Consider the following 27,840-nt stretch of genomic DNA (forward strand, 5'->3'; position numbering starts at 1 on the left):
CCGGGGCCGGGGCCGGGGAGGCGATGCTCAGGGCGGCAGCCCACGGACACTTTAGGGCCCGGCGAAGGGGGGACAACGCGAACGCCTCCTGAAGGGCAGGCCCGGCCCCCCGCTTTCCCCATCCACCTCTCCTCCCCTCCACGCCGCCTTGCGCAGCCGCGCAGCGACGGCTGAGGGAGCCGCCGGAGCCGCCCGGCGCGGCGCGGCCCTCCCCGCCGCCGCGGCTGGGCAGGGCAGGGCGGGGGGCTCGGCGGGGGATGCGGGGCCCGGGCGCAGCATGCTGTGGGGGGTGGGCCTGGCGGCTCCCCGCTCCTGCGTGGCGGACCTGAGCCGCAACCGCAGCCTGTCGCTGGGGTGGTGCGGGGGGCCGGAGGAGCCGCCGCCCGCCTTCTATGGGGGGGGGGAGATCGTCGCCTTCCCGCTGGCGGGCGGGGGCGCGGGCGGCACCATGGCGGCGCTGGGCACCGACTCCTGGTGGAAGAAGACGCTGTACCTGACGGGCGGCGCCTTGCTGGCCGCCGCCGCCTACCTGCTCCACGAGCTGCTGGCCATACGGTGAGGGGGCGGCGGGGGGCCTGGGGGAGGGCGGCGGTGCCGGGCGCTGCCCCCTGAGGAGAAGCGGTGAAGCGAAGGGCGCTCCGGCCGCGGGGCCGAGGCGGCGCTCACCTGAGGGGCGAGGGCGCTGAGGCCTGATGGGGGTGGTTTCTCCGCTTCACCGGGTTTTTTGCCGTTTATCCCTCCCCCCCCCCCCCCCCGCTTCCTTCTCGCCATCTCTGGATCCGAGGAATCACAAGCCTGCAGCACCCCCGTTAAAGGAGGATGTTTGCGTTGTCTCGGCCAGGATGTCTCCTTTGTCTGTTTAATCTATTGATGTATCATGCACCTGTTCATTTATTTTTTTTTTCCTTAATTCTGTTTTCTTTTTGACAGGAAAGAGCAAGAGCTTGATTCGAAAGATGCTATCATACTGCATCAGTTTTCACGGCCTACCAATGGCGTTCCAAGCTTATCTCCCTTCTGCCTGAAAATGGAAACTTACTTAAGAATGGCGGATCTCCCCTACCAGGTACGTCTGTGCAGCTTTCCTTTACCCTGCAGTTTGCTATGATTTCATAAAATGCCAAATAGGCATCCTTTCTGCCCTCCTCCCCAGTCGGTCTCACCCAGAGGGATGTAAACACACACCTGCAACGAGGTGGGTACCCCGACACTTTTTTGTCTCTGCCTAAATTCGGTGTTTATAACCTTTAAAGATACAACTTGAATAAGATTGATCTGGAACAGCTCTGCATTTCACTGGCAAAGCTAAATGAATGTCAGAAGTTACCTTGGCTGGAAATGCTGAAGTGGGATAGTGGTCTGGAGTTTATGTAATGCTAAATAACACCCCGAAACTGAAGTGTAACATTATGTAGTCTCTTAGAATTTCACCGTGCTAAAGAAAGAGATCAAGATTAGACAGCTGCAGCTTCTTATTTTCCTGGAGGGTTTCTCTCTGGAGCTCTCCTGGGAAGACATACTTGCCTTTTGCTTCACCCCCCATTGCCAGTGCTTCACTTCCAGTGAAGGGAGACAGGATTGCTTTTAGAGGTATTGAAAGCCGCTTCTTAATTGTGGCTGGGTGTATCCTGGGCCATCTTCCCACAGGGGACGAAGCCCGAGCTACTCGGGTGAATGAAACCTGGGAGAGCAGAAATTTGAATGTAGCAGTCTCGCCTGTTAGCGGCAAGGTTTAGTTGTGACGCTGCGAGTCTGGCGTGCACCTTGTTGTGGTGTCGAAGCTCTTTGAAACGTGGAACAGGTTTCTTTTCTTTTTGTGTAAAGTATTGAGTGTATTTAAGATGGTACAACAGTGGTCACAAGTGTAACAAGAATCTTGGGTAGAAGAAATGTCATTTTTCTTTTTTTCTTCCTCTTTCTTTTTTTCCCCGCAAATGATGTAAATTTGGCATCTTACTTTCTCAAAGAGACTGAGATGTGGGTAAGTTGCCTGCTCGCCCAACGTGAGTTCAAGTCACTTTTAACTTCTGCAGACCAAGGTGTTAGGAAGAATGTTTTGTTTATGTCCAGTGTTTTACAGAGGAAAACCAACCATATTACAACCTTTTCTTTTTTTTTACACGTTTGTGGTTGATATTCATTTGGCTTTGTATGCGATTAAACTCCTTTACATCGGAAGTGAAAGAAAACCTAATTAGCACATTTTGCTTAAGTCTTTAAAAGCCTGAGTTTAATGTTCATTATCTTACGATTTAATGGTACTTGAATCAGATACTTCAGGGCATTAAACTGGGAGATTTCCATCCCGTGGGATGTAGTTTCCTCATTTAGGTTTACAGAACCTGCAAGATAACTGAAGTTTGAACACATCATTGGAGCAGGAGGACTTAGTGCACATTGCCTCTCCACCCAGAGTAATTCGGGTAGAAATGGCATGTTTGAGGGGAAAACTATTCTGGTGAGAACGGTTTTCTTTTTTCTGTTTTGTTTTTCATGGCAGTTGATGCGATTCAGAGGTTTGCAATGGTCAAAGTTGCTCTGGTGGAGAGTAGTTAAAGCAAGCTGTGGTTATAAAATACGGTTGTGACAGGTTATGGTCACTTTTAAAAGATAACACTGTGCATTTGTGTGATTCAAGTTGGAGCCATTTAGACAGCTAATGCTGGGTAGAAGTGACTCACCCAGCTTTTTGGAGAGAGAGAGGTATTTCCAGGGGGTTATCTTCCCCTCTTTATTCTCTGTACTGATGGTCAGGATTGCTTTTTGGGGTTGCATCTATCTGTCCTTACTCATTAGCTGTGAGCACCTAAGCTGGCACAGGTCAGAGGAACCGCCAAAACCAGCAGTCCTACCTTCAGCGGCAGGTGGCTCCCTCTTGTCCCTTCCTGCCTGTGTTTTTCTGTGGCAGATCAGGCTGGGACAGAGCTGGCTTGGCTGGAGCCATGAAGGTTTAGTTTATTTAGCCCAGCTCAGTTGCCCACATGCTCCACATGCGGAGGGGGAGAGCAGGAACAGGTCCCGCAGATGCTGGGAATGCCAGGTTGACACTTTAGCCGTGCTGGTTTATACAGATTTAAGGTGTTTTGGGGTTACCCACCCTATGTAGGGTTTTAGAGGTGAGTTTTGTGGAGCTAAGCCGAAGACCCAGCTTTTCTTCTGGAAGAGGCAGATTCTGTTTCTGTCCTTGTGTTAGGAGTAGGGTGCTGTGTTTGGTTCTGATGGGCGGAGAAAGGTGTAGATGCCACCATGGGATTAAGAGGGAGGAGAGCCAGCAGGCAATGCCGTTCTCAGCTGGAGTTATGAAGTTTTCTATACTCGGACTATCCGGAGACATTTATTTTGTTCCCTTGTGACTGTGTTACCTGTAGGACACTGTAGGTGACAGAGGCAGCCAATGGCCCCCCGGGCAGGCAGCGGGGTGGGTATGTAGGGGGGCTATATGGCTTGACGCAGGAGGAAACACCTCCCTTGCCTGTGTGCTGCTGGCACCAGGGCTCGCCTCTGGAGAATTGCTGTGGTCATCACCTTCCTGGGGAGGGGATGCTTCGAAGGGAGGTGAAATGGGGTGAAGAAAAGGCATCAGAGGTCGTTGGACTGCTTTTACTCTTTCAGTTCCTTGTGTTTATTAATAGGGCATCAGACTATTGAATAACGTGCTGTGTGTTATACAACGTGCTTTAATGGCACATGAGGAGTGGAGTTGGGAGACACATTCCTACCTTACTCTCATCTGAATTGCTCCCAATGGATGCGCTCTTGTAACGTGCTTACACTTTCCCGAAGCTGCCTTTCTAGGTGCAAGTTCTCCATCCAAAACAATTTGGCAGCCCCACTCCAGCTGGGCTGTCATAGTACCCAGCTGTTTTGTTTTTTTTTTTCAGATTTTTGATGCTTTTCTTGATAGAGCTTGCTTAGAAAGAGCCTATTCTGTGTGTTCGTGGAGATCTTTTGGGTGTTCTTTGATTCCCTCACAAATATGGAGAGCTGAGCATTTATGTAATCTGAGAAGTAATTAGCACAGCAGAAACATGCTGGTTTTGTGCTGGGTCTGTGAAGATGGTAGCCTCCTTGTGAAGAGACGTGAGTAAAACTAAAAGCATAAGCACTGAAAATGTGGAACGTAATTTTTTCTGGAGAGTACTATAAAATTGCCCCAGAAGTGCCCTATGCCATTCTGTTCATAAATTCCTCTATAAATGAGGTTCTGGGGACCTTTTGTTATTGTTGCTTTGCAGTTCAGTTAAACGTACTATGAGGTATGAGGGGATATTTTGTTTGATTGTTCTTTTTTTTTTTTTTAATGATAATACCATAGCTTTTCCCTGCTTTGCAGCTGGAACAATTTTTAAGTGGAAAATCGATAAATATTTGATGGCAATTAGTAGCAGCTGTAAGGGTACTGAGGTTTCAAGCCTAAAATTACCCATTTGAGAACAGTGGATGCAAGAACAGTATAACAGATTTGTCAAGAGACTAAGGTTTTCTCAGGTCATTGAAAGATGTTTCCTATTTTGTTTTTATGTAGTGAAACATGAAAATCCTGAGAAGGCTTTTCTAAGCTTACCTATACTAACTTTCCTATAAGAACTTTAGCTCTCATTTGTGTTTTTGAGAGTGTAATATTAATGCAGTGCTAACAAGTTTTTACGCAATGTATTCATATATATAATATATGTGCTTGAAGAAATGTGTAATTGAATAATAAAACTTGCTTTTTTTCTGCGTTGCAGATGATATGGACTGTAGTAATTGCAATGTGTAATAAACACATCTTAAAGTCTAGTGGCTTTTGTAAAACATCAGTGTTTGTGCACAAGAAGGGAAATCTCATTCTGAAAGGGCTTAATAAAGATTAAATGTTCAGTGCCATATAGACACACTATGTAGTTCCAGAAAAAGTTTATGATTCTGTAGTAAATTCATAATGAAAAAATATGGAAACCTATCAGTCAGTCTGAGTGCTGCAAGAGCCTTTTTGTTGAAGGAAAGGTCTGGAATGTGGAAGGATGGGGCAGTGCTCTCCTTTCAGTTTCAGGTGTGCAGCAGCTTTAGAGTTTCTCCCGACGTCACCCATACATGCAAGCGGGGTGGATTCAGTTGCTTTATTGACCCACGCAGTTGTTTGGGCAGAAATCCCAGAAAAGGCTACGGCCAGAAGGCATTGTTTTCCCAGCAGCGTTACCCGTTTCTTCTGTTTTCATCCATGAGGGAAGAGTCTTCGGGAATGACTGGGCGTTTGTAGTGCTTTGCCCATCCGTGTTTTGAGTGGTAGCCAGGATGCTGTGCTCTCAGACTGAGATGGAGGCATGTTCTGGTGTACGCTCCTTGCTGCGGGAGGACCTTAACGCATCTTTAATGGATTCAGGAAGGGTAAATATTTGAGGTCCAGAACTACTAAACCTAAACCTCCAGCGATTAGGAGCCAGATCCAAAAATGGTTAGGGTGACTGACAGAGACTTGAGTATGGGCCTGTTTATTATGAGCCTTTATGGTTTGGGTTTCTGAGCTGGGATTTTTCATTCAGTAGATAACAGGACATGAGGAAGTGAATCACAATAAAATAGAAAGCTCTGCCTTCAACAGTAAGAGAGAATTGAAGTCAAACATCTGATCATGTTCTGGAAGCCATCAATTCCTCTTGTGTTTGTCAGATGAGACATAAATTCTCTAATCTCTGTTTCACCTTCCCCAACTGTAAAATGGGGAAAATACATTGCTACTAGCATGTGAGTGCTATGCTGAGCATACCAGCATCCAGCAATACAGTAGTGTTGTACTGGTGCGAGACTCTTGGAGATCCAATTGTAACAAGTGTGTCTGTAAATGTATGACACTTCTACGTTATGAAGTTGCAGAAGCACATGTAAAGGCAGATTTTCATTCCTGGCCAGTGAAGGAATGATGGGCCTTTCGTTACATGCTTGTGATTGTGTGTGTTTTATCCTTGGAGGTAATGCAGCTGTCTGAGATAGGTAGTGGATGAATCTGCGTAGAGTACTTTTAACGTGAAAAGCGCTGCTCTGTGCAAGAGCCAAATTTAAGTTTCAGTCCTGTGATTAAAAATCACGACAAATAAGAAACCCAGTCTTCTGGGAGATCTGAGCATCTCCAACCCCTTAAATAGCCTGGGTACTTAAATAATATTACATCACGTGGCATCCAACATAAAAGCATGTAACACCTTGCAGGACCTGGAAATAATTTTATCTGAATTATGCAGGGTAACGCTTTTGCTCTGATTGAACAGCTACTACTAGTCTGGAGTATTAAACAAAAAAAAAGTTTGCCTTTTAAAAACACAGAAAAATATTTTAAAAGCTTTATTCTTATTGAAACAGAACCTGAAGGGCCTCATTTGTCTGTATGTTTGTTTGTTTACTTCCTTTTTTTTCTTAGAACTATTTTGATGGAAAACTTTCCCCTCAAGGGAAAATGCCTTGGATTGAATACAATCACAAGAAAGTATCTGGCACAGAGTTCATTATTGACTTTTTGGAAGAGAAACTTGGAGTGAATTTAAATAAACACCTTGGCCCGCATGAAAGAGCTGTTTCCAGAGCAGTGACAAAAATGGTGGAGGAGCACTTCTACTGGTAAGCTTGTATGGCGAAGCTGGCTGCGTTCTTGCGCTATCAGATCTGCCCCTGCGCTCGTGCCTGGATGTGAATGCTTATTTTCTCTTGCAGAAAGCTTGGGTACCCAATTATTAATTTCACAACTGTCTTCACCCTAGAAAACTGCTGCTGCTTTCTGCATGCACTAGTATGAGCCAGGGGGTAATTCCCCTGAGAAGCTGTTGTGCTGTGGAAGCACGGTGAGAAGTCAGGCCCTTCACCTGCAGCTTTGCAGAAGGGAGCAGCAGTGGGCTGTTTCTCTGTCCTGTTTCACGTGATCTCCGTATAGGATCAGCCTTGTTAATAATGAGCAAATAATCAAGATGGCTGAATACATTTGGTTTGGGTCTGCGCAGGGGAACAAATCCAGCATTCATAGTGAATCCAGAATATTGTGTTATTACAGATACTGATTTTAATTATCTCTGTGTGTGATTACAATATGGATTATTGCCTTTCCTGTGACACAGGATAGTCCTGTTAATATGTATTGTTGGCAACAGTGCCAGTTGATAGGATACAGTCTTAGAGTATCCGGAGAAGCTGAAGTATGTGAATGAATGGAAAACATAGCCTTGCTGGTACTTTGTGCATTTTACTGATACCTTTGAAAATAATACCTGTGATTTCCCTCCCCCACTTCACGTTTCAGTCCTTTTTTAAGTGCCCTTTCCATCCTGAATTCGTAGAAGTAGCAGGTGGACATGGCATCTTGGATGCTGCATTGGCTGCCTCAGCGGGCACAAGGCATTTTCCCAGTAGTTTGCTTGCTAGCGTGCATTTAAGTCCTTGATGTACTAAGTCTTCTGTTCATGTTGCACTTCTTTTCTTCAAAACAATGTGTGATTTTAAATTGAATGCGTTTACTTGCTTTTTCTTTCACCTTGTGATCGAATATGAGCAGCAACACGTGTACTTATAGTTTTTCAAATAATTGTTAGTGTTTCCTGGGAACAATTTTAGCATTCAGTAGGCAGATTCAAATGGTGTGGTTTAGAAATGTAATGCCTGCCTTCCAAGAAGTGTGACCTTCACCAGTTATGCCCATGTGTAGTCCATAGCCTCAAAAAATCTGACTCAAGTAGCCTGCAAATGTTGGTTATTTTGTGTGTTCATTTTCCCCCCTCAATAATAAAAGCTGACAAAGGGAAGATGAGGCCTTTTAATCCCCTAATGCTCCATCTCCTTGCCTTAGTGTCGGTTGTTTCGCGGTCCATAGACTTAACTGCTTTAAATGTAACATTACTGATGACAAACTTACACAGCTGTTGTGTCTCAATTACAAATCACGCTTTCCTCTGTGAAGCTGTTGGCTGTCCATCCAGGCTCCCTCTGAGCTGACTCAGCACTGCTGGGTGTGATATAAGGGGGGGGCATGGGGGACAGGTATTGCCAATTCAAGTGCTCACTCAGGGAGGTGGCATTGAAATGGGTGGACAAAGCTAGACCAAGTAAGAATAAAGACCTGTATGCCTGACTCTGTCCCTGTTGCCTTTCCTGTTTAGTCACACAGTTGAGTTTCCCTAAGGCATGTGTTTTTGCTGCAGTGTAGTAGATAGAACATCCAGCTGTATTACTGTATGTACCTGCTGTGTGGCTTACCAGAAGCTTGCTACCTTGGTGAGGTTACACCATGCCAGTTCTCAGTACTAGGCAAAGCCTGAGCTGTGTGGCATCACAGTTGTACTGCTCTAAGTCCTGGATAAGAACCTTGACCATCTTGTATTTAGACCAAAATAAAATCAGGCTTTAGCTGTGTAGGACCGCCTTTCTCCCTGACAGCATTGCATCTGTGGTTGTGGGATCCCTTCACATTGGTCCTTGAACCTGCCCACTTCCCACCAGAAGCTTAGGGTTTGTTCATGGTGTCCTCAAGTCTCACGGTGAGGAACTTGGGACAGCGATTGCCTTTCTGCAGAATAAGGTTTATAAAATCCAGCCTCCAAAGCAGTGATATAAAAAGTGATTTCATACCATTTCGTTGCCAGCAGCATGCAAAGTAGCTTCGTCATAAATAAGTAATACTGTAGTACATTTATCGAACAAAGAAGCAAAGTACATCCTGTGGTATGCTGTCTCTGGATGGAGCTAATCCTGGTGGGTGTTTAGCATCTCCTCCTGAAACTTTTAGCTTTTGCTGAGGTAATTGCTCATCTTCACTAATTAGTGCCTCTTACAGGTGGAAATTGCTGCTCTGGCTGGAGTTGAGAGCAATGCAGGGCTGTTGTGAACCTCAGCCTCTAGACACCCTGTCTCCGCCCCAGGCTGCGATACCTGGCAGGGGTCAGGCAGAAAGACAGCAAGCGAGTGAGCATACCTATTTTTGTGCTGGGATTAGAGCATATCTCTGAGATGCACAAGACTGATTGGGAGCTGGCACTGGAACTCCTGTCCCTGGAGAATGCCATAACTATTAGGCTTTTGCTATGTTTAAATCAGCAAAAGAAAATAAAAAAGCCTGGGAACCTGAATGGGTGTTGGGCTGAGTCAGCAGGGAAGAGATGGGAGCAGACCGATTTTGTGGCTCTTGTCTGAGGCCCTGGACCCACTGCAGACCTCTGTTATCTGCTGAAGGCTTGCCCTGGGCAGCCTCCACTGCTTGCAGCGACCCGTGGGCCCTCAGAAACCAGTGGGGCACGCACAGCCATCTTCGGGATGCGTTGAGTTTTTGGTGTATCTGCAGCACGTTGGTGGGACCAGACCTCTGTGTAAGATGGGCTGGGGGATGTCAGATTCTCACATCCTTTTGGTGCTGACATGCTGGACTCGGCAGCATTGCCAGCATTCAAACCAGGTAGCTCCTGGTGCCTGGAGGGCTAGCAGGCACTGCGAGGTGCTTTCTGGCACTTTAATGTCAGGAGAAGGATCTCAGGCTGATGACATTAATGTGCTTAGTGAGAACCTAAAGCCTTGAATACGCAGCTTAACCAAACTAACCTGTTAGCTTGGTTTAGCTGTATTGTCAAACACAACCTTAGTGATCTAAAGAGGTGATCTATAAGAGCGTGTGTGTGTATATATGTATATATATATACACACACGCATACGTATTCAACTCACTTCTTGCTTTGTCTTTCAAGAAGACCATGTAAGCATCACGTATTTCATGAGTGCTTGAAGCACAGGAAAAGCATGGTATGAGAATACAAATGAATCTGACTTTGGTTGGCATTCAGACTTGCCATGTATTAAACATAAAATACGTTTATAATATAAATATGTTTAAATACATCAAGCCAATTACAAGAGCAGCGTCTCTCCTGCTATTAACAATGATGACCCTTGAATGCCACTGGCAGCTTAAAAGCCAGTTGCTTTTGGATGGTGCACAGCAGGTGGTGTTTCTACAGGAGGTTGTGGAATGAATTTATTATAATCCTTTTGTATATCAAGAAATTCCACTCTGCACAGGTTCAGATAGGCAAAATAAGCCCCAGTTCACATCCGTGTGAACACCTCCCCCTTGCCTTGATGTTCAGAGAGTTTGGGAATAATCAGGCAAGCCACTGTTGATGAGTCACTTTCTCCATCTCCTCTCCTGATTTATGTATTGAGGCCAAAGCTGCTTTTACATTTAGACTTCAGATTTGCTTCACCCCCGCAGCATTGCTCTTTAACGCATTATTGTTTTATTTATATTCTAAGATTTGTACAGATGTGCTGGCACAAATGGGAATGTTAATGTTTCCCAAAATGCTCAGTTCAGGCCAATGTTTAAAATAATTATGTCATCCTATAAATACTAACTGTAGTTTAAGATGTATAGTTATGCTGAAGTAGGTTACATAGACTACCAGTTTTCTGGCATTTTCTAACCTTTTGTAATGTTGATAATACTCTAGTAATGTAGTTTGAGCAGAAGGATGAAGGGTGGGATTAAATGCAGAGGAGCATGTTTTGATAGGAAGCACAGATTAATGAACCTTTGAATAGAATTATTTTAACAAAGTGTTTGTAAAGCCAGTTTTAAAAGTGCTTTTAACTGACTCGCTGGATCTGAGCCTGCTTTTTTTTCTTTGCTTTTGCATGCTCAAACCCATAAAATTGTAGGAGTAAACTTTGTAGTTGTCTGTTTAGCTGCCTTTATTGCCCATGTAAATTTGGGATTTGGGACATGTGATAGTTTTACTCATTCAGAGTGACAAGCAGATGTCTTAAGATAGTGCTTGACAGTTTAACGTAAGCAGGATTACCTAAATCCTGTGCAGTTCTGCTCTCCCTGCCTTAGTGTCCTGATCGTTAAACGCTTCGTCTGATCTCTGCTTCTTCCAGACCCAAAGACCTTCTGCCCCAGAGCAAGCAAGTGAGCGCTAGGGAAATGTATTTTTGATTTAAAGTATAGGCTAATTAGCTTTGTGGGAAACCTTCTTCATCCTGTCTCATGAAATTAAAGCCATCCTGGACATGGTTGATCATTCTTGGTGCAGTGCCAGCTTGCTGGTGTGAACAATAGTGATGGTAAGTCCATAGGGCTGAGTTAGTCTTCTGCGACTGGGGTGACTTTTTAAAATGCTGCAGCAGAGTCTCCTGTTTTCTTTTTCTGTTTTGTTTTAGCTTCTTTTCCTTGTTGTCTCTCTCCATGGCCAGGCCTGTTGTCCTAAAGCAACTGAGTTGTGTTGCAGAGTTGCTGCGTGAAGCTGGTCAGGTCTGTACTTGGGGAAGAAGAGGTCTTTGCAGTGAGATGCACAGCAGTCCTCTTGGAGAGCAGTTTTCTTTTTTTTTTTTTTTTCCCCCAGCTTATTCAAGTAATAACTTACAGATATAGATAGTATTTGCTATTATTTCCCAGCGTTTGCACCAAGACCAGAGTTTTTCTTCCTGTTCTGAGCTGCACCTGCCGAAGGGACCTTTTCCTTTCCCAGGCCCATGAAACACGACTACTGAAACGTTCTGCTCTATGGAGCACCCTTATGCTTTCAGCCCAGTCTACTTTCCAGCCTTCTTAAATCCTGTTTTACCTTTGTTCCTGGAGCAAGGCAGTCTTCCACCACATCTAGCCAAATACAATACTTCTGGCGTTTCACTAGCTGTTTATGCCTGTGCTTGCTGGCTTCGCTTTCCCCCTTTTTGTGCTGGTGCCTCTCGCTAAGTCTGGCTTTGTTTCAAACTCTGCTGTGCTGAAAGCAGCCCAGTGACTTGAGTTGATCCGTCCATTTTGAAAAACAAGGATTGTGCAGAACAACCCCGTTTGAAGAGTGGTACCGAAGCGTGCGAAACTTCAGCAGGATGCTTTCGTCACTTTAATACAGTGTAAAGGGTTGTGGAGAAACCTGTTGAGGATAAAAGCCATCAGAAACATAGCAGTGCGTTTGCAGCAAAACCTGCACGTGCCTCACTATACTGATTTTAATGAAATCAGTTTGAGCAGAAGGCATTGTCCTGCAGTGGACAATTTTTAAATGAATTAAAATGCCTTTCACCTGCTCTGTTGGGAACATTCTAAATTTGAGCTGTAAGTGGATTTTTTTCAGCTGTTATGCCAAATGTTCTTCTTTTACCTCATGTTATTAGTAATTCCAGTAAAGAATCTGTGGAAACTTAAAGTTTAATACATTTTCGTGGTGGAAACATAGTTGTTCCCCGGTGGTACTGCTGAATTCAGCTTCTGTTTGTGACATACATGAGTTTGATAAAACATACATTTAAAAAAAAATTCACAGGAATTCTTCAGGAAATACTGCTTTGTGATTTTTTTTTTTTTTTTCCCCCCTGTCTCGAATTAGGCGATCTGTATCAGCACTAAGGAAATTATATGGAATTAGAAATATGTACAAAGATAAAACTGAAGTTGTATTCCAAACTAAAAAAAATTGAGCTCTGATCGTATTGGAAATGGGGAATTATTAAGTTTAATGTAATCGTGTACATGAACTTGCAACTTTTGCTATTTCAACTTTTTGATCTAGCTGCATTAGTTTATCATGTCTCCATGGGCCTGTTTTCATACGATCTCAAATATGTAAATCCACTTTTAGATTTGTAATTTTGGAAATTGCTACAAACATAGTGGAATATGTGTATCAACTCCCAGTGTTTCTGAGAGCCTGTTGGCTTCACATATTTGTCATGTCTACTTTGAGGTGTCTTTAGCCTCTTTTTCCAACATCCCTTGAACTTGGTGACAAAAATCATGTGGTCTTTTTGGTTTCTTCGTAATGTGAGAAGATGTTAGATATTAAAAAAATTAATGTTTCTTTTTTCATAGGTTTCTTGAGTAGTGAGAGCAACAAATCAATTTTTTGTTTGCTGAAAATATTAGTAAAGAACAAAAATTCACGTAGGGAACAAATTTCAGCTGGTAAGACAAATTTTTATAAAAAGACCTTTCAAAGTAATGTATCTGCCATTCGATAAACCTGAAATACAGCTCAAAATACAACAGAGTCCTTTGAAAAGGTGTCTCTCACAAAATCAACCTTTTGAAGAGAGGAAAAAATACAGGAGAAAACTAATCCAATAACCACCACCCCTTCATTTTTCTTACATTTTATTTTTAAAAGATTGTGTCATTCTTAGTTTCTGAGGAGAGCAGAGATCTTCTGAAAAATGACTGCTACAGTATTTATGTTGGGGCAAAGTTACTGCTTGGCTAAGTTTCAGCAGTATAGAAAGCGGGGAAAACAGGTTGGTGGGAAAGATTGGTTTCTTTGTGGGCTGTTTGTTGTTGTTTTCCCCAGGTCTGTGCAGTCAATCATCTTTAGCTAATAAATCCTTTTGGCAGATTTGGCACTGCAGTTCTGTTATGCGAGTTTAGCAGAATTCTGCAGTGTTTATTTTGTATTTCAATGTGAATGCCATTTTCTCTTGAATGAGTCATGATTTACTGAAAGAATAAGTGTGGGGCAGCCTGCGTAAGGATTGCAAAGTCAGTTTTGTCTGCTGTCACACCTGAGTTGCATCAGGGTCTGCTCTTTACTGGAAACTACCTCTCCACCAGGGCAGTGAGTGCTCAGCGTTAAGAAAGCTCGCTGCCTAACCTTTGTTGCGAGCCTTTGCAGGGTGGTGATGGGCTGTCTGGGTATTTCACTGCTGTAACTTATTTTCGCATCCTTCTAGGACTTTGGCTTATTGCCAATGGGTGGAAAATCTTCACGAGACACAAAAGATGGTTTCACTTTTTGGCCCCTTCAGTGACTTGCTGAAGTGGATCCTCTGCCATCTGACCAAAGGGATCGTGAAGCGGGAGATGTACGGCCATGGCATTGGCCGCTTCTCAGAGGAGGAGATGTACACGCTGATGGAGAAGGACATGCGGACTCTAGCAAGCCTCCTGGGTAAAGTACAGCGAGTTCCGCGCATTCTGTTTGATCACAGCCTGCTGTCCACAGGATGAAATTGATGGCGACTGCTTCCTGGCAGCTTGGTTGTGTACACAAATAATCTCATTTTGTCAGTAGGTAGAGTCTGCGCTGCTGCTGTCACCCTTGCTCTGGCAGGGACAGTGCTTTTTTCCCCTGCTGTTTGTTACCAAATTCTGTCTCTAGAGGGCTAAATGGCTTTCTTCTCTGTGCACCTGGTATGTGTGTCTAGAGGAGCAGAACGTGATACCATTTTGGAAGAGCATTTTGCTATGTGAATTTAGGAAAATGTAGTGTTTAGTTCTGGAAATGAAACCTCTTATTTATATTTTGGGGGGGGGTGTCTCATTTTTTTTATTCATGGAACTTATGGCTGTTTGATGGATTGTTCATAGAATCATGGGATTGGAAGGGGAGATCATCTAGTGCAACCCCCCTGCCAGAGCAGGGTCACCTTAAAGCAGGTTGCACAGGAACGCGTCCAGGCGTGTTTTGAATGTCTCCAGAGACGGAGGCTCCACCACCTAGGCTGCCTAGCCTAGGAGACAGAGAATGTCTCCAGAGACGGAGGCTCCACCACCTAGGCTGCCTAGCCTAGGAGACAGAGAATGTCTCCAGAGACGGAGACTCCACCACCTAGGCAGTTATGAGGCAGCCACTTGGAAAGACTTTGCAGATGTTATTTTGATGAGCTAGACTTTGTTGTATTTGGTTGGTGTTAGCAGCTTTATTCAAAGCTGCTAGTAGGAGATGAGTCTGTGTTGTCAAAATGGGTGGGTTTAGGCTTCTTGGTTGTCATGGGTGGATCCCATAGGGTTAGTCTTAAGGTTGACCTTAAGACTATTCCAGCTATTCCTTAGCTGGAACCATGTGAGCCTTATTTCTGTTGTGTAGCTCAGGCCAAAATCTGCACCAGAGCCGTCTACGCTGTGCTGCTTGCCTCTTGCACAAGGAACCAAGGGAGATGGTACCTGTGTGGCAGCTTTGTTCCCTATTGTGATCGCTTTAAAGAGGTGGCTGAGAGGAGGGCAGGAGGGATACCTCCCTGCTCTGTGCTCCAGAGGGAGGGCATATCGCACATCCTCTGAATAAATAGGTGTGGAGTGGATGGAGGGAGCGAAGTGAGAAGAGCCCAGCAGAAGGTAGAAACTGAGTGCTTGCTCAGAAAGGGAAGGGAGATGCTTCTGGGCTTCCAGGGTGTTTTGGAAAGGCAGATGTTTGTAGACCTAGACTCTGTAGAGTTTTCTGTGATTTTGTTTTCTGAAACAAACCTGCTGAATTGCTGGATTGGGATCAAGGTAGAAAAAAGACATGCGATGCATGGGCAAAATTGACAAGGCAGGGATTTGGTGACAGCTTCTCTTGTGTCAATGCTTTCTCATGCTGCATTTGGTTTGTTAACAAAAAAAGTTACCTGTTCTAGTGCCTCTTCAAAGAAAACCTAACTTTGGAGCTTAAGAGGTCCCTTTTCTTTCTGGGGGACGAAGGGAGGGAGCAGATCATTTAGAAGAGGAGACCTGGGCACGTCTGCAGAGCTGTGGCCAGCTCCAAGTGCCCTCAGCTGTGGGACTGCCGTTGCCATAGCTTTGAGGTTGACACAGGATGGCTCCATGTATGTCACAGAGTGGAATGGGGTTGGTACAGGTGATGGAGCAAGTTCAACCTATGACTTGGGAGCTCAGCAGAACCCCCTTATTCTGTCTAGGCAGCACTGGCAGGCTGAAGGGAGCAGCAGTGGATGTGTCCATGCTGAAGTCATCCCTGTCTGCCAAGAATAGACGTAACCTTCAAGAGAAAACTGAAATGTGTTCCCGAGTACCTGTAAAAGTCTTTTGGTTTCCTTTTTTGAAGTCTGCATCCTTCTGTCTCTGGAGTCTCTGCTGACACTCAGATTTGTCAAGTATTTTTCATCTTCCCCTCTGAAACGGATGTCAGATTAGTCAGTGTGCAGTTATGTGAATCATTATATTTGCCCTCTTGATTATTGGTGCATTTGTCTACTTTTCTATAATTGCCTTGATTTTTCATTAATACCAGCATGGTGACGTTTTCTCCAGCCAGCTGTTTATGGTTGGGTCTGGTAACTGTGGTCTCCAAGTGGTATCCTGGGACTGGGGACAGGAGGTAGGATGAGGACTTCCAGCCTGACTGGAGACCCTCCAGTTTCACAGGGGGAAGGAGAAGGTGGTCAGTTAGTCTGTTGCCTGCACAGCAATCTTCTCCTTCACGTATATGTGCCTGCATATTTTCCCTTAGGAGGAGGCAGTTGGGATTTTGGCTGTTAATTAGAGGGCAATTTTAAGAGCTTAAAAAGGATGTCTATCATGCAGAATAGCTGCACATACCAAACTATAGCTGTCAGTCATCAGGTATATCAGATTAATTGAATGCTCCCCATTTTTTAACAGAGCCATTCACGTGGGAACAAGAATGCCTTTTAAATTCCAAGAGCTGCTTCCAGAGAACGATAACTTGGCATCTGTCAGGTCTTGTGACACTCATATTGACATTCCCAGTCACATCTTGGGTGCTTTTTTTTTTCTTTTTCATTTCTGAGAATCATTTTTCCTTTTTCCATGTACCTGTTTCCCTAGCAGACTCCTCCAGATCTCTTATAAACGTGGAAATTGGAATGTGGAATCCTGTGATGGATCATTCTGCCCTGTTGGTATCATCTTGCTCTTTGTCCTGCAGTCCTTGAACCACGAATATAACTTCCTTGTGTTGTAGTAGTTTCCTGCTACCTGGTAGTCGTGTTAAGGAAGTGGAGGGAACTGGGCATATGAGCTAGCAATATATAAAAATATATGTTTTGGTAATTATTTAAAAGATGCAAGTGAGTGAGCAGTGCCCATAAATCTGTTGGTGCTCTCTCAGCTGTCTGCTTGCTTCAGGCTTTTGGGTAAATGGGGATTTTTGAGCAGGGAGTTGCAGGGCAGCAGCTGCCTGAACAGGCTTTTGAAAAGCATTTGCTGTTTTGTGGAGGGCAGGGGCACTCAGAGCTGAAACACAGAGGTGGGACTAACCTGAACGCAAGCCTCTAATGCTAACTGTAATGCCCTGCAGCAGCCTGCGTGGGCTGTACGTGCTGCTGTGGAAGGCTGCAGGTCTCCTGTTGGCCCTGTGTATCGTAGATCTGTCTCATGCTGGGGTTTCTCGACCCCGTGCTGAAGTAGCTGCTTTTTAATTCTCTGGTGGGTGCATTTGTAAATAGTGGAGCTGTGTGCTCTCAAATCCCCAGGCAGTACAAATTTGACCCAAGTCTGGTGTGACCAGGTGATTGCATTTCTGCTGGATTAGGCAGGGGATCGGGGTGTTTGAGATTATTAGCACTATGGCAGCCTCGATGTGACAGGCGCTGTGTAATCTGGCATAAAACTAGACACTGAGAGACGATACCTGGTCTGTCAGAAAGTCTTCTGGAAAATTGTTGTACTGGGAAGTTTTGGGAATGGATTGGAACCGGTAGGAGGAAATGTGCGTGGAGGCTGTGTTACGCAGTGCAGGGTGACCTAAAACCAGATTTACAGTATTGTGGAACCACAGCTCTATTTCTTCCGCTTCCCCTCTGTTTCCACGCACCTGAGGGTGTACGTGTTGTGTCTGGGGAGCTGCTTGGCTTGCAAAAGAGTGGGGTGGTTTAGCCCTCACTCACTGCCTGCCCTAGTTCTAGCAAGATGGAAACAGCAGTATTAACTTCCCAGCACAACATCGTTATGGATTGAATCCCAGACCTGGTTGTACGGTGCTAAATTCTAGTGTTGGCATATAACTGTGGTTTGGGGACCAATTTTTGAGCTGTGTTTGAGATCGATGAATGCTAGGCGTCACATAAGTACTGAAAAGACACAACATTTACCCTCTACGTAGTTTTCAAACAATAGATTGATGGAGCCATGAGAGAGCTGGAGAGAGTTAACTCCATGTTAAAATTACACCCGACAGGCTGGAGGAGGTTATTGTTACTGGTTATTCCTGAGCGCTGCTTTGCTACACTGTATAGTACAGGGGGATGTCAGCGTTCGTTGTATGGTACTCTGGAATTTGATGCATTTTATTGCTGGACAGTTTTTCTAAACTCACTCAATAACCCTAACATTTAATAACCTGCTGAATTACAGGCAGCTTATATTGGGCAGGGGAAGAATGTCCTGGGGAGACGGGATAACTGGATTTGGAGAATTCAATTATGTACCACTTTCACAGAGTTTATAGCACTTTGGGCCAAGGCAGGGACTGTGCAACCATCTAACTTGATCTCTGAAATACCGCATGTTTTACCTGCGTGCCGTATGTGTCGTCTTTGCTCCAAGTTTCTGCTGTATGTTTCTCTGCAAATGGTGGCTTTGAAACATGATTTTCTTCCCTATCTTAGGTAGTTTTCCATCTGTTTGTGCTGTGGTGGCCACTTAGGACCATCATGGCATTGGGATGCCCAGAGAGGTAAGCAGAATAGCTGTGTGGAGTGGACACGTCCTTCCTCTGACCCAGGCCACTCCTAAGCAACTTGCGTGCCTGATGTAGCTCTGTTTGGTCTCTGCGAAGTAGAAACCAGTGTTTGTGTTGGGGACCCTGCGCTGGTGGTGTGTGAGAGGAGATGTTCACTCCTGTCTATGGCTGTGTCCTCCTCCTGAAGATGCCGGTCACTTCTGAGCAGTTGCTGCCAGTCTGACTGCTGCATCGGTTTCAGCCTGAGCAAACGGTGGGAGAGAAGCTTTGGGTACAACTTCCTTTTTTCATGTGATCAAATGGGTAACCTGAAACTGGATCTGTACGCACGAGAGATACAGGGTGATTAGCTTCTTTCAGCAAGTGCATTCTTGATTTCAAACCGTGGTTGAACGATTGTGGGTTTGCACCAAAGGAGAAAATCATGCTTTCAGGCACCTGCTGGCTGCAGAGATTTTATATGCAGCAGAACTAGTGCAGTGTGTGCGTGCTGCCAGCTGTGATGAGCGGAGGAGGTTATTTGGCCAGTGGTAGCTCTGTAATTGGCCTAGTTACAGAAGTGATGAGCAGAGGGGAAGCTGCAGTAATGGATTTCACCTGCTGAACCCTAGCAACAGCTTTGAACCATATTCAACATTGAATTGTCTTTGAACCAGTGAACATTTTCAGCTAAGTGATTTCAGAGAAAAAAAAAATAATGCTAAAGATGTAACCAGGGAATTTTTTTTTTTTTTTAACTGGGGAGAGGTGTCATCCAGGTAAGAAATGTTTGCTGTTGTTTTTACAGGTGACAAGAAGTACATTATGGGACCAACCGTTTCCACGGTTGATGCCACTGTCTTTGGGCATCTGGCACAGGCAATGTGGACACTCCCAGGGACTAGACCAGAGAGACTGATCAAAGGTAAGAAAACTTAAGTTTTTCATCTCTGATGAAAAACTCCTGGTGACATTTGCCACGTTTAAACTTGGAGCACCTTGTAAGGACCCGCAGCATTTCAGCTATTTGAAGACTGCAGCAGCACTTCAGCTGCGTCGCAGGCTGTTCTTGCCTTTGATGTAGCATTTGTACCCTGTAATGTTATTTTCTCTTAAAATTCTTGTTTGTTTTCTCTTTAATGTTCTACATGGTAATTGTTTCTATTCCTGTGCTTGATCTTTTCCTTGTTTAACATAGCAGAGACTGAATGCCTCTAAAGAATGAATGCTGGGTAAAGTATGAGAAGACAGAAGCACGGCCATGAGCCAAATTCTGCTGAGCTGAGTAGTTTCATAGAACTGCAAGTGCTATTGTCCCACTGAAATTACAGCCTTTGCTGTTATTGACGATGTTGGTCAAGGAAAAAGTCTAGCCTGGCTTTGGAGTCACTGTGCTTTCGCATGAATTGGAAACATACCCCTCCCCTCCACACGGTTTTTTCTCTTTTTTTCTTGTGGGGTGGTATCGGCGTGGGAAAGTATCTTTGCATCCCTCTTCAAAATAAAACCAGACACAGTATGAAAAATGGGAAGAGCTAAGGAGGAAAAGGATGTGAAATAGGTGTAAAAGGAATAAATCCAACCCGTAGATCTGCTCTGTGCAAGGGAGAGGTATTAAAGCAACAGTTAGGAGGCATAGACTCGCTCATTATTAAAACTTTGAGGGGAAAAAAATACTTGAGGACGTAAGTATTGTCTATACAACTCTTCCCCTTATTGTCTGGGGAATCACAGATACAATTCTGAAGGGTCCATGGCTTTCAAGAAGGAATACAATGTTTGTTGAACTAGTTTGTCTGTAAAGAAAATAAATAGATGGTAATAGGTGCAAATACCCAAGCAGTATGGATGATTCTCTGTACCCATCCAGCTGCTCATGCTATTGTGAGTGCAGTTTTCACAGACATTCCCTTTAATATGCTGTTATTTCTTTGTTCTTTGAAGTTTTCTGTAATTTCTTCTCTAAGCGTACATGTATGTATAAACATAAGGCATAAGCTACTAAGGCTAGGAACATCAACGGTGAGCCGGAGACTGTATAAAAACTTCAGAATGTGAATTTATCTTGCAGACAACGCTGCCATCTGGTGGTAGAAAAGCTAAATTCACCGTATTTTAGTAAGTGTATATATAGGATCGAATTCTGTCTTTAGAAACGAGGCTTCTGCAAAATAAGCAAGAATTTTACTATGAAAAACTTACAGTATTAATATCTTGTTTTGATTTATTTCTATAGAGGTTGAATTTGGGATAGCTATTTTGCTACATGCATTTATGTTCATTCCAGTGTAACCCTTCTTGTGTGTAGGTTAATAACGTGTGTTTTAAGTTACCTGAAAGTTAGAAACAGAGTCCCTAAGAGGAATGGTGGGATCTTGGAATTTTGAAACGTCTTTGGAAAGAACCTTCACAAATTGTTTCCCAACAGTGGTAATGTGTTTCTGCATCAGCAAGTGAGTTAAAGCATCATTGACTGGATGTATTTACTGGTGTTTCTTGTGCTGTGTTGCAGGTGAACTGATTAACCTTGCTATGTATTGTGAAAGAATAAGGAGGAAATTTTGGCCAGAATGGCACCATGATGATGATAACACTCTGTATGAATCTGAGGAAAGCAGTGAAGCAAGCAAGACTTACTCCCCTTTGCAGGACTTCAGTTTTTATTCAAGGACAGAAACATTTGATGAGGAAGGGAACAGTATTTCTCAAACCCCTGACACAGATTACACTGGACATTCCCTCTTTGACTCGGATGTGGACATGGATGACTACAGAGATCATGAACAATGCAAGTGATGCGTACAAGCATCTCCCATTTTGCAGACAAGCTGTTTCTTGGGATCAGTGTGATTTATTTTCTCCTCCAGGTCAGGAAGAGGTTTATACCACTTTGGAAGAGACCATTGTGCTTGACTCAGCTGTCATGTGCTACCCGGACTATTTCAACCTTAATTCATTTTGTGTAAGTTTTCAGGTGGAACCAAGGTAAACAGTTATTTAAAACACACATGGGCAAACTGAAGGTCCAGAGGGCAACAGGACCTTTCAGTCTACGTTTTTGTTCGCACTCAAAACCAGATTCTGCAACCAGGTGGGACAGACCTCCAGGAAGTGGAGCATTTATCAGAGCTGTTTTGTGTTGATATCTTATCTTTCCAGGAATGGGTCAAGGACAAAGATGGAAGAGGCATGATTGGCACACCTTTCTCCCAAGGAAGAAAATGATTGATGCTGTATTGATTTGGCTGAGGTGTTTGTTTTTTTTTTTTTGGAGGGGATGTGGGGGGGATTTTATTTGATAGCTACCCACGCTCTGGGTGCACATGCTACTTACAGTGTTTGCAGGAAGGAACTGCTCACAGTTCAAGGAAGGCAGGAGGGAAAAAAATATTTCTACAAAAAGGAGCTTTTTAGTATTTCTTGTTCTTTGTAAAATGTGGAAATCGCTACTCCAGAATATTTTTATTCAGAAGGGAAATGTGAGTTTTAATGAATGACCTCCCAAACACTCATCTGGAATGTGTGTTGGCCAGATTTCTTCTGTGTTTTCAAATTAGTATTATGTTTTTACTTCCTGCCACTGGCTGTTGTCTGCTATTGATAGTCAAGGCTAAAGAATTGGGATGTGTTACTAAAAGTCCGGTGTGCCTCAGCAGTGGGTGCCCTGTGTTCTTTACCAACAGGCACGTCAAACCCACGAAGCTTGCAAAGCGATTTTGGGGTGTTTCTAGGCATGGGATGCTGTGTAAATGTAAGGTGTTGGCCCAGGCTTAGGAAGGTGCCTCAGAGGGTGCTGGGCACTGTGCTGGGTCACAGTGCACAGTCCCTGAAGCCGGTGCAAAGGAGGCAGTTGAGATAGGGCAGCTGCCTCAGCACTGCTGTCTGTGGGGATTTCCTGGTGCTGAAAGCATGACCAGAATTGATTTTTAAGGTGCCTTTGCTAGCGCATTTGTAAATCTGGAACCCCAAATGCAGAATGATTGCACAGGTGCTGACATGCTTTGTGTTCGTGTCTCCCTAAATGCAGGTTAGGCGAGAATGAATCCATTGGATTTACTTACCTGTTTGAAGGTAAGCAGTGTTGCTTGGCCATGACTAGTTGGTTTTAAGTAGAGATAAAGCATATAGAACTCAGAGACAGCTGTGGTATTTGTAAACATGTATAAAATTGGGTATTTGCCTGCAGACTTTGGTAGTGGCCCATTTAAAAATATTTTAATTATGACTTTCGCTATAAGTTACAGTTAAATGAATCGGGATCTTGCAGCAAAATTTTTATAATGTATTGGTTGTGCCATACATTCTGGGAGGAGACAGGGCAGGCAACTGCTTTAGAGCGTTAATTGTTGGTAGTCCTAATAGTTTGGAGCTTGAAATAACTCCAGCTTTCAAAGAGTACCTCTTTTGGATCGTGGAGTATCTCCTGTAGAGGGAAGTGCTTACTCTGGGGAAATGCTGAGTGAGCCGTGGCTCTGAAAGCAGGGGGACACGTGTCTGCCGTGAGTTCCTGGGTCTCTTCATGTATGGGAGCCAGCCCAGCGAGAGCTGACAAGTTTGATGTGGTCTGAGATGGGCATGAATTTGCACCTGTTTCCTCAATTCCCCAGACATGTCCTTGGAGCCATGTTCCAGTCAATGATCTCCACTATTGTGGGCAAGTATCATTTGCAAAGTGAACCAAAACTGAGAAGGAGGAAGGCATCATCCACTTACTTGGGACTCTTCTCGGGAAACCAATCACAGGAATAGGACACAAGAAGATAAGTCTTGGGCTTGAAAGCACAGAGGTGATGGCCTGAAGCGCCTGTGAAACTTAATAGCCAAGTCAGGGCAAATGCTACCTACGGAGATTAGGTATTGATATTCTGGATAAAAGGCATCCGTGTCAAAAAGTTCCTCTTTAAAAATGCTTGGGAATGTGTTGGGAATTCTTATGGAGATGTTCTCATTCATTTACCCGTGTGTGTTTGAAGGCTGTGCTTCCTCCGTCTTTTCAGCGTTGGGAGGGTGTGCTTGCAGGTATGGAGGCTCCTGCTGACAGCAGATGAGTCCCAGCCATAAGTCACAGTTATTAAAAGACCAGCCTGAGTTCAGCAGACACTGTCACCTTTGTAATTTCGGTGGGCTGACAGATTTATTTGTGGCAGGGGTCCTTGTGACATCCCGAAACGTGGGTTAACCAGAAGTCAATGGTGCTGTTTTACCCTCCCGCTTGAGCACAGCCAGATTGGGATTTTGCATGGCTGTGCATGGAGATGGGAGACACCAAAGCAGTGGACAGCCGGTGTTGTGCCACAGCCCCATTCTCCCGCCGGTACCCGGAGCTGTTGGCATGGCGGATAGAGCGGGTCCTGCCACACCATAGCATGAGTACCTGTGCTGAGGATGGAGGTGCCTGCCGGGGCCACAGTTACATTCGCACCCAGCATTTTTTACTTTTGTTTTGAATAAATCGGCGTGCCTCAGCGGAGGCTGAACTTCACCCTGACCAGCCAGGTAACGGGCTTTGCCCCTGCAGAAGGTGAAGAGGAAAGGATCAGAAGGGGGAGCAGCCTGTGGCTGTCGGCTGAGGCATCCCAGGGTGTTAATCAGTGAGGTGAATGTATTTTGCAGCTCGTCACATGCCTGCCTTTTCTGAGGACTGCTCAGGTTAGTTTAGAGGAGATGTTGGTTGGGAGAAGTTAGTTGGCTTTCTTCTCATGACAACTACTCTTGATAAAGTCTGCGTTTCTGTGTTTGACTGTGTTTCAAACTACAGGTGAAACTAGGAAAACGGCATCTCTTTAGGAATTTATAGGTGTAGTATTTTGTCCAGGTTTGATAGCCAGTCTTTAGGTTTATTTATCCCTTCCAGAAACAAATACTGACTGTTAGACCTGTTTAAAAGGATTTAATCCAAACTTCATTCTTTTGGAAGCTGGTCTTACTAAAGTGTTGTGGGGAAGGGCAGGAATGTTTAAAAAGAAAAAAAAAAACAACTTTTTTAACATCTGTGAAAAAAGTTTAAATTAATTTTGGTTTGCATTGGGAAAGAGAAGATGAGTTTTCTTCAAAAAAAAAAAAAAAAACCCAGATTTTTTTGACTTGCCAAAATTCTGCTAGAAGAGCAATATTTTCTTAGTCCTGCAGTGTTTTGATTGATTGGCTTTTTTTTTTCCGCCCTCTTTGATCATTTCTATTTTTTTATCATAGTGCTAAGGGGCCATATGGACGTAAAATAGTTGGAGAGCATCTTTATTTCCTCTTGGTTTTTTTGCGTTGGTTTGTTTGTTTGGTTTTTTCGTCCCTCATTGATCAAAATTGCAAGCAAATCCATCGTAGGGATGCCAGAGGTCCTGGCTGCGCTGCTGCTGAGGGTCAGGGACATCAGGTGTCTCTGCAGCAGTGAAACCTGGAACAGCCACAGGGTGCCGAATGCCCGATGGCTGAGCTGGGGTGGACATTTCAAGCTGGAGGGTGAAGGATGCCATGATGTCATGTCTGAGGTGACATGGACCACATAAGGTTTTCCCCTAGCTGGGGTTCCCACCACTGTGGCCAGACACTCATTGTGGGGTGATGTTAGGAAAGATTCGGGGACACTTGTCATGAGTCAGATGTCCTTGAGGTCTCTGAGAGCATCACAGCTGCCAGCGCCAAACCTGGTCGTGGTCCCAGCCGCAGCCCTGGGCTGGTTTCGGGTAGATGGTGGTACGTGGTCCTGGTAGGAGGAAAGCTAGCTTGGGGCTCCTCCGTGCTGGCCGGCCCCTCCCAAAATAGGGCAGGGGGCCTTGGATGGTCAGGGAGGGAGGCAGCGGGTGGGAGAGGAGAGGGTGGGATGCAGGAAGGGTGCCAAGTGGCAGGTTGCCGCAGGAGGACTCGGGCTGAACCTGTGGCCTGGCTAATGCCACTTCCAGTGACTGGATGGGAGCCCTCCCTGGTCACGAGCTGGAGCACAACCCCTCATCCTAGCGAGGAGACAGTGTGGTGGTTCTTGGTTATTTTACCTTAAATACCGCTAAAGGTTGAGCACTGCCTTTGTTACCGTTGTGCTGCTTTAAGAGAACGGATAATTGGTCTGCTCCTCGTTTGGCAAATGGGAGTTTAAAGCAAGCCCTGCATTTCCAGAAGAGTTACATTTGAAGCAGTCTGTTGTTTTTTCATGCGAATTGCAGTGTTTGACTATGTAACACTCTGTCATGTCAGAAGGGATTTGTTTACCCCTGTTGGACTCATTGGCTCTGTCAGCAGAGCTCACTGTTACCGAGTGGGAGAAACAGACGCCGGGACGTATAGGTCCTACAGAAATCCTACAAATGTGGTGCTTGATTTAAAAACCAAACCAAACCCGATGTTTCAGATCTGGAGGACTGTTCCCATCCAATTATAACACTGCAAGTCACACGTTTTGATCTTTAAAACCTTGGCAATGTCCCTCCAGATCTATATTCTCTTTGAAAAATATTGCCTGAAATATTTCTGCAGTAACAGTTCAGGCACAAATTTCCTTTTGTCAGTGATGTCTGCTCAAGTAATCATGACAGTTTCATACTGTTTTCATTGAAAGGGCTATATCTGTCAGATACTAAGCCTTACAAAATATTGCCTGCTGGAAAAGTGTGTTATGTGCAGATTTATGCAGGGCAGCTCACCAAGTGAAATTTCTGTGGCAGGGGATGAATTCAAGTGCATCTTGTCCTTAGATGTTTGAATAAGAATTCAGATCTGTTTTCTGCCAAGTAGCTATTTAGCCTACCCCCCACCCCCAAATACTGCAAAATTATGAATTAGGCATGTGATCAAAATAAAGCAAATTATGCACTCTAAATGCAGAATTATGTTGGATGGCCCAGTATCTGGCATATGGAAATGGGGAGAGAGATCTGTATAGCGTAGGTGCGAGTTGTGCCATACGTGTCAGTGGCTGTGATCCGGAGGAGCACCCGAGTAATAGTGTCTAATCCTGTGGACCAAAAGGACCAGAGGTACCTTTGAGTGACTGCGGTGGTTTTCAGCAGGTATCCGTGTGTGCTGTGCTGTGCTTCGGGTACTCATGAGTGCTGGGTAGCCAGCGCAGGGGCTCCTTTTGGTAGCTGTGGCTCCGGTGAGGCCGCCAGCGTGCTGTCATCCCGTGCTCACGCTGCAGAACCATCCATGCCCCGGTGACGAAGGGCGAGGGCAAGGATCTGCTCGGATCTGGCCCCTTTGCAGGGCACTGCAGTGAGTGCAGCTTCGAGCTTACTGGCGAACGTGGGTCATTGTGTCCAGCTGGTGCCCTGTCAAGGGAAGGTATTCCCTGTGCCGCGTGGGTTGCTGGTGGGAGGGGGAATTTAATTTTCAGGCCGGTGACCCCAGTCTTGACAGCTTTGGCTTATTGGAGAGAGGTGTTGCAGCATGAATGGGCTCTGTCTCAGCGGTCTTGGGCAGTCCTCTCTTTGGTGGCCATTGGGGAGGGCTTCTCTTGCATTCCTTCCTTATGGAAATACCCTAATGTGAAGTACTTCTCAGCCAGGCTTTCTGCAGCTCCCTGAGGAGTTTGGAAAAGAAATGGGATGTCTGTGTACAGCACAGGGATCTCCATCGTTGGAAGTGTTCAGTGTTAGCACCGCATCCTGGTTGCCTCACTTGCAGATTTTTTTTTTTTTTAAGGCCAGAAGAGATCGTTATGGGCATTTAGTCTGACTCATGCATAAAAAGGATTGTAGGTTTTCATCTAATAATTTCCACATTCAGCTCAACAAACTAAAGCTGAAACGGAGCATATGCTTGCAAAAGGCATTCAACTTTTACAGAGCAAATAAAATCCTGCCCCCTTTGAAGCTGCTGACAAAAGTGCCATTTGCTTCAGCGGGGACGGAGTTTCCAACTGAGCTTCCAAGTGACCCAGAATTTACCACTTCTCTTATTCCTCTAATTATCCTCACCTAAAAATTTGCCTTGTTTGCGGCAGTAAGGTAAACAAGATGTTACTCTTGTTTTTTTAAGCTCTCTGAACAAAAACAAGAAAGTGCATTTTTAAGCTTCACTGGTCGTGGTGATATTCTCACTGGGCACTATGTTTGTGTGTGTTCTTCCCTCACTTCTTCGTTTGTTCTTACAACTCATCTTTCCTTGAATGTACAGGTTTTTATTTTTCAGGATAGTGGAAGAATGCAAGATCCAAAGTTTTAACCATTGGGGTGTGCAATCCAGAAAGAATATAGTGCACGTGGATGGATACAGGGAGAGGGATTTATCCAGCTAGCTGCAGTGTACAGGGTTTAATTAACAAAATGAAGCAACGCGTTGCTAAATGAGGACTTTACTGCTGTAGCTGCATTATGTTGTTTGGTATGAACTTACATGAGACATACGTTATTTTAGCACTGTTATTACTACTAGTTTATAAAGCCATATTTAAAATTGTACACTTAATTGTAACATAATTTTAAATTGTGCACTGTGTTGATCCATGTATATATATATATGAAAATCTGTATATTTTGTCTTTATGCTGTATGTCATTGTTGTGTAAATTACA

The 27,840-nt window shown here is 44.6% G+C and overlaps 1 protein-coding gene across 4 annotated transcripts; it reads left to right on the plus strand.

Annotated features, from left to right (window-relative positions):
* The first annotated feature begins 277 nt into the window (after nt 1-277).
* FAXC (failed axon connections homolog, metaxin like GST domain containing) lies at nt 278-27,840 on the plus strand. 4 transcript variants are annotated; one of them, XR_008465756.1, is made up of 9 exons: nt 278-555; nt 931-1,066; nt 6,398-6,594; nt 13,672-13,889; nt 19,150-19,266; nt 20,854-21,303; nt 21,501-21,591; nt 22,369-22,412; nt 22,949-27,840. XR_008465756.1 is itself a non-coding variant. In XM_054197164.1 (6 exons), exons 1-6 carry the CDS (start codon nt 278-280, stop codon nt 21,135-21,137), a joined length of 1,230 nt encoding a protein of 409 aa, XP_054053139.1. In that variant the 3' UTR covers nt 21,138-27,840. The 4 variants fall into 4 exon arrangements, 1 of the variants encoding a protein (XP_054053139.1); XR_008465755.1 differs by having other exon boundaries at nt 20,854-21,591; XR_008465754.1 differs by having other exon boundaries at nt 21,501-27,840.

This window comes from Rissa tridactyla, chromosome 3, assembly GCF_028500815.1.
Source record: "Rissa tridactyla isolate bRisTri1 chromosome 3, bRisTri1.patW.cur.20221130, whole genome shotgun sequence".
NCBI lineage: Eukaryota > Metazoa > Chordata > Aves > Charadriiformes > Laridae > Rissa > Rissa tridactyla.

Bases quoted from the DNA above. Each gene is read 5' to 3' on its own strand.
- FAXC (XM_054197164.1), top strand. From the start codon at position 278: ATGCTGTGGGGGGTGGGCCTGGCGGCTCCCCGCTCCTGCGTGGCGGAC. The intron at 1,067-6,397 runs GTACGTCTGTGC...TTTTTTTCTTAG, and splicing joins TGGCGGATCTCCCCTACCAG to AACTATTTTGATGGAAAACT. The intron at 13,890-19,149 runs GTAAAGTACAGC...TTGTTTTTACAG, and splicing joins GACTCTAGCAAGCCTCCTGG to GTGACAAGAAGTACATTATG.